The 6,684-nt window shown below is 42.6% G+C and overlaps 1 protein-coding gene across 1 annotated transcript in view; it reads right to left on the bottom strand.

Annotated features, from left to right (window-relative positions):
* The window catches only part of TMBIM6 (transmembrane BAX inhibitor motif containing 6), a 12,317-nt gene that overhangs the window by 4,260 nt on the left and 1,373 nt on the right, over positions 1 to 6,684 (bottom strand). The window contains exons 2-6 of the mRNA XM_012807494.2: positions 4,996 to 5,116; positions 2,042 to 2,090; positions 1,838 to 1,935; positions 1,248 to 1,327; positions 698 to 798 (exon numbers count right to left, since the gene is read on the bottom strand). Of these exons, the coding sequence (XP_012662948.1) occupies positions 698 to 798; positions 1,248 to 1,327; positions 1,838 to 1,935; positions 2,042 to 2,090; positions 4,996 to 5,116 (449 nt within the window). The remainder of the gene's footprint in view (positions 1 to 697; positions 799 to 1,247; positions 1,328 to 1,837; positions 1,936 to 2,041; positions 2,091 to 4,995; positions 5,117 to 6,684) is intronic.

Here is a 6,684-nt window from a genome sequence, read left to right as displayed (position 1 = left end):
AAAAAAAAAAAAAAAAAAAAAAGGGAACCCAGCAGCATAAGGTGTAAAAGGAGAAAGATCCCTTCTCCTCTCCCCTGCCTGGAGATAGTCACTATTAAAACTATGGATATAGCTCAGCACCTATAGCTCAGCGGCTGGGGCGCCAGCCACATACACCGGAGCTGGCGGGTTCAAACCCAGCCCAGGCCTGCCGAACAATGACAACTACAACCAAAAAAACAAAACAAAACACCAGGTGTTGTGGCAGGCACCCGTAGTCACAGTTACTTGGGAGAATAAGGCAAGAGAATTGCTTAAGCCCAAGAGTTTGAGATTTGTTGTGAGCTATGACGCCACAGCACTCTACCAAGGGTAACATGGTGAGACTGTATTTAAAAAAAAAACCTGGGAAGTGCCTGTGGCTCTAAGGAGTAGGGTGCCGGCCCCATATGCTGGAGGTGGCAGGTTCAAACCCAGCCATGGCCAAAAACTGCTAAAAAAAAAAAACCTATGGATAAATGCATATAATTAGTCTTGTTTTCTGAAAACCTGGTATCTTTCAGGAGTTGAGGGAGACTATGGATTCCTACCACAGACATTCTCAAAACTGGGCACCTACGTGCAGCCAATGCCAGCCTAAGTTCAGTTGAAGAATGGAATGCTATGCCTCAACCTTCACTCCACTCCACCTTCCTTAAAGACCAGTTCTCACACTCACCAGATATAATCCTTATCTCCATTTTCAGCTTTTTCAATAATGAGTTGAGTGTCAAAAAGGACAAAGCCACACATGACCACCAGCCCCACATACAGGTTTGCCTAACAAAAGAATGAGATGAAGTTATCACATAGTACAAGCTGTAGAGAAAAAAACCCAGCCAGCCATACTTTCTGGTTCCTGGCCATTCAAAAGTACATCACATGCTATTGATACCGACATTAACACTCATGGGAACTGATGTCTATGGTAAGGACCACATTACTTCCCCAGCAAAATCCTGCATTCATTTTTTAGGTCACTGGAAGAGCTTCAGCCATTTTAACAAGGAGCCACTGCTGAACTGGCTTAGACAAATGATCTCTGAACAAACCATCTTCTCTTAGCAATGCCCAGCCACGTTCACCTGTACATTCACTTATGGCAACAGACTCCACCTTATGAAGGTTAGGTGGGAAGGTTCAGGGAACACTGCCCAAAGGGCAGATAAAGTATAAAAGAAAACAGTGTGAGGCAAATGGCTGCTAGAAAGTTTTATGCAAAGTCTTACCTGGAAAAGCCAAATGGATCCAAAGAAAAGGTTTCCCAGGGAAGACAAGAACATCAGGCTCATGGCTGACATCAAAATACCTGGAAGACACAACAGAAGACACATAGCTTCTTCTTGAGAGAAGCCAATGCAAAGTAAAGCAATCCCATTAAGGTTGTTCCTTACTTTTCCAAACAATGAAGGCTTTTATTTATTTATTTTTATTTTTAGAGACTGAGTCTCAAGCTGTTGCCCTGGGTAAAATAGCATGGTATCACAGCTCACAGCAACCTCTAACTTAGGGCTTAAGTGATTCTCTTGCCTCAGCCTCCCAAGTAGCTGGGACTATTAGGCGCCTGCCACAACACCCGGCTATTTTTTTGTTGCAGTTGTCATTGTTGTTTTAGTTGGCCTGGGCCAGGCTCAAACCGAACCCGCCAGCCTCAGTGTATGTGGCTAGTGCCCTACCCACTGAGCTACAGGCGCTGCCACACAATGAAGGCTTTTAATTTCAGCTCAATAGTCACAAGGCAGCTGAGATAGGGAATGAGTCCTAGTAAGAATTCTGGCTAAAGTGGAGCCTCGTTCCCCATTTCCCAGCCAATACTTACCTCCCAGAAAGAGGTAGCTGCGACGCCTGGCATAGAGCGCACTCAGGGTGAAGCAGGTGAAGATCATTGCTGTACCCATGAAGGCAGTAGGAAGGATGCTATTAAAGAAAAACACCATAAGATTGAGGGCTACAGAGATATGGCCTATATTTAAAAGGCATATTCATAAAGGCAAAAGACATAAGAGAATACTAGAACAGTTACCTGGGATTGATGGCAATGCACAACTCCAGGGCAGGGCCCAGGCCAACTCCTAAAAAACAAAAAAGCCCAGCATAAGATATTACCATCAATTCTTATCCAATAGCTGATCATTAATAGCCTAGACACATTCATGCTACTTAAACACATAGACTAATTAAATCTCTCAATCATTTTCAAGGGAATGTATACTTGAGTTATTTATTCACAGAAATAGCTGCAAATCGTTCTCTTAGTTGATAATCATAGCTGACCCCAGGAGGAACACAAATTAGAAAATAAAGAACCATACATGTTAAACATTTTTGAGCTAGAGTGGTGTTGAGTTTATAATGTGGGCCAGATCTAGAATTAGAATAGAAAAAAAGGACAAAGAGCAAAGCAGCTCCTGTGGCCAGCAACCCTGTAGTCACACAGGACTGACTCCCTTTGTAGCAAGGGCCAGACAGTTCTGCAGGTGGATACTTGCCAACAGGAGGACAACCTGTTCCAGCTCCAATATTTCTTCCCTTCTGGTTACTTTCCTCACACCTTCTGATTATTTTCTACCGCTTAATGCCATCAGAAACTAGCTTTCCCTGATGAAAAAAACCTTAATCCCTAAATCCTTTCCTTTCTAAAATTTCTACAACACTGCATAGATTAGACTATCAGTCAGAACAAGCTGTACTAAGTCAAATGTTGCTTTGCAAGTATTTTTGTTATATAGCTAGGGTATTTTTTCCTTTAATGACAGCTCTAGAAGAACTTAACTTTTAATTCTTTTCTTGAGAATCGGCAAGGTGTCCTGACTGATGGATCTCAATATATGGCTTTATGTATCTATTTGCAAGAATCTGAACAGAGTCAGATTCACAGCCCTAGTTTAGTTGCCTGTCTACCATTAACAAGTTATGCTACCTAAGCTTTAAACGTCATTCACTCAAGCACACAATGCCTATTTTTGGGTACAAAAATAGAAGTCGCAGTTCCTAGTCACAAAGAGCTTCTTCCTCTGTGAATCGGGAAGATGAACCTACATAAAATAAAGCAGGATGGGAGGGCAATCTGCCTGACATCACCCCACTGATCAGCAGGGTTGATTAGGCTGACAATTGGACACCCACCTAGCCAGCCAGATGAACCCTTCTTCCCTCACCATTCCATGTGTCCTTCCCAAAGCCAGGACCCTTCTCCTGGAGGTATGCAAGTAGCTGCTTTCTCCTACTGGAACCTACAAACAAACTCTCAAGAAAGCACTACAAGGCAAATAAACTCAAATACAGTAGATCCTCTTCATTTGAGGGGGATATGTTCGAAGACCCTCCATGGATGCCTTAAACCTTGCATAGTACCAAACCCTATATATGCTATGATTTTTCCTATACGTATATACCCTATGATAAAGTTTAATAAAAGTTATATACCCTATGATAAAGTTTAGTAACAGTTATGTGAATGTGGTCCTCCTCTCTCTCTCAAATTATCTTATTACACTGCACATTAAGTAACTAAAACTGAGGAAAGCAAAACTGCAGATAAGAGAGAACTACTGTATAAGATTAGAGAGTTCAGTGCTATAGAAACCAGAAGGGAGAAATCACAGCTGAGTGAGATACTTCAGGGAAGATTCTATAAAAAGAAGTCTTCCAAAGGAATTGTACAATTCGAATAGGCAGACAAGAAAGTATGCCAGCTGAAGTAAATCAAAATATAGCTTCTCCTTAGTACCCTCAGGGGACCAGTTCTAGAACCTTTCCCTTCCACCCCTACCATACCAAAATCCAAGGATGCTCAAGTTTTATTTCTTTTTCTTTCTTTCTCTCTTTTTTTTCGAGACAGAGTCTTACTTTGTCGCCCTCAGTAGAGTGCTGTGGTGTCACAGCTCACAGCAACCTCGAGCTCTTGGGCTTAGGCAATTCTCTTGCTTCAGCCTCCCGAGTAGCTGGGACTCTAGGTACCCGCCACAACATTGAGCTATTTTTTTGTTGCAGTTTGGCTGGGGCTGGGTTTGAACCTGCCGTATATGGGGGCATCGTCCTACCCACCAAGCCACGGTGACACCCACTCAAGTTCTTTATATAAAATGGTGTAGTATTTGCATATAATCTATACATATCCTCCTGGATACTATAAATCATCTCTAAATTACTTAAAATACCTAACATTAATGATGTAAATGCTATGTAATTTACTGTTATATTGGATTATTTGGTTTTTTTGTTTGTTTTTCAGACAGAGTCTCACTTTGTTGCCCTTGGTAGAGTGCCATGGCATCATAGGTCAAAGCAACCTCAAACTCTTGGGCTCAAGCAATCCTTTTGCCTCAGCCTCCCAAGTAGCTGGAACTATAGGTGCCTGCCACAATGCTAGGCCATTTTTAGAACCAGGGTCTTACTCTCTTGCTCAGGCTGGTCTTGAATTCCTGAGCTCAGGTGATCCTCCTGCTTCGGTCTCCCAGAGTGCTAGGATTATAGTCGTGAGCCACCATACCCAGCCCTATTTGTATTATTTTTGATTGTTTTTATCCCCCGTCCCCAAATATTTTTAACCTGTAGTTGGTTGAATCTTTTTTTTTTTTTTTGGAGACAGAGCCTCAAGCTGTCCCCCTGGCTAGAGTGCTCTGGCTTCACAGCTCACAGCAACCTCCAACTCCTGGGCTCAAGCGAGTTTCCTGACTCTGCTTCCCAAGTAGCTGGGACCACAGGCGCCCGCTACAATGCCTGGCTATTTTTTGGTTGCAGCCGTCATTGTTGTTTGGCAGGTCCAAGCTGGATTCAAACCCACCACCTTAGGTGTATGTGGCTGGTGCCTTAGCCACTTGAGCCACAGGCACCGAGCCAGTTGGTTGAATATGAAGCAGATGTGGAACCTAAGGACACGGTAGGCCAACAGCAAATAAAATTCTTGAGATTTAGTTGAAGAAGAAACTAAAAATATAGCTCCCCCCTCAAAATTAGACCAATCCCTTAATATACCTGTAAGGAAAGCAAATCCAGCAAGAAGTCCCAGTCTTTTCTGCTCAGTTTCATGAGTATGAGGTGTTGCCATCAGCCAAATCATCAACCCCAAGGAGCCCAAGGCAGAGAGCACGCCAGCCTGTCAGAGCCAGAGTCAATAATTAAAAACTTGAAAGTTTCAAATTTATTGTGCTAGAGATCTTCACTGGGTCCAAAATACTCATCTGAATTTCCTAATATTTGCTTCTAACCTGGAGGCAAGGGAAAGGCAGTGCCTTCTCAGGGGTAAAGGCTGAGGACAGAAACCTGAAGCTTTGAAGCACAGAGCCAGGACCATAGTGAACACAGGAGGCTCTTCTAGCTTGGGCAGTCCTTCAAGCACAACTACTCAAGTCAAACCATGAGTGAGTCCTTTTTTTTTGAGACACAGTCTTACTTTGTCACCCTCAGTAGAGTGCAGGGCATCATAGCTTACAGCAAGCTCAAAGTCCTGGGTTCAAGTGAACCTCTTGTCTCAGTCTCCCAAGTAGCTGGAACTACATGCCCTTGCCACAATGCCCAGGTATGCTTTCTGAATTTTCTACAAAGAATATGCATCAGTTTTGTCATTTTTTGTTTTTTTTTTTTAGAGACAGAGTCTCATTTCGTTGCCCTGGGTAGAATACCATGGCATCACAGCTCACAGCAACCTCCAGCTCTTAGTTAGGCTTAGGCGATTCTCTTGCCTTAGACTCCCAAGTAGCTCTGGGACGCTAGGTGCCCACCACAATGCCCGGCTATTTTTTGTTGCAGTTTGGCCAGGGCTGGGTTTGAACCTGCCACCCTCGGTATATGGGGCTGGCGCCCTACTCACTGAGCCACAGGTGCTGCCCTGTAGTAAAATTTTTTTTATTTCTTTTTATAGATAGCAAGTGGAAAAAACTCCAGGAATTAGAAAAAGAGGGCTATCATCAAAGATGAATACACACACTGCTGAAGTTCCTTCTTTCCTTTAAAGATACAGCTGATTCATTATTTACAGTATTTATGTTACAAAGTTACAGTGGACAATAAAGTAAGAGAATTAGTAACCCACTGTTCCTGGGGGAAATATAGCATTAGATCCCTATGAGCCTTTGGTCACAAGATTTTCCCAAATAATTAATACATAACCTTGTTTTGTGTATGTTTCTATTTAAGGATATCTTATTTGATATATATTATTGACTCATTAACATTGAATTCAGCCAAACACCACTACAACTCATGCCTGCACAAGCTTACCTAACACACATACTTTCTCTGTAAGGCACATTACAGTTTTCTTGCACTTAGGAATACTAGACAACACTTCTGCACTAAGCCATTTGCATTTTAAACAGTAAAATCACTAACAAAAAGCACAAAAATGTGAAAGAAGTGACACTATGTGAACATGAAAAGGATACTTGTTTACAGTATGAAAAACTAAACAATAATGCAGAGCATTGAGTTAGACATCAGCTGGAAACATGGTAGGACAGGTGACTCAATTTTTCATTACTTGCACTTCTTTTTTTTTTTTTAGAGACAGAGTCTCACACTATCGCCCTGGGTAGAGTGCTGTAGCGTCACTGCCTACAGCAACCTCCAACTCCTGGGCCTGGGTGATTCTCCTGCCTCAGCCTCCCGAGTAGCTGGAACTACAAGGCACCCTCCACAATGCCCGGCTATTTTTTCTTTGTTGCA

This window comes from Otolemur garnettii, unplaced genomic scaffold (genome assembly GCF_000181295.1).
Source record: "Otolemur garnettii isolate 467f Iridium unplaced genomic scaffold, OtoGar3 scaffold00070, whole genome shotgun sequence".
Classification (NCBI taxonomy): Eukaryota; Metazoa; Chordata; class Mammalia; order Primates; family Galagidae; genus Otolemur; species Otolemur garnettii.
This window is presented reverse-complemented; position numbering and strand designations above follow the sequence as displayed.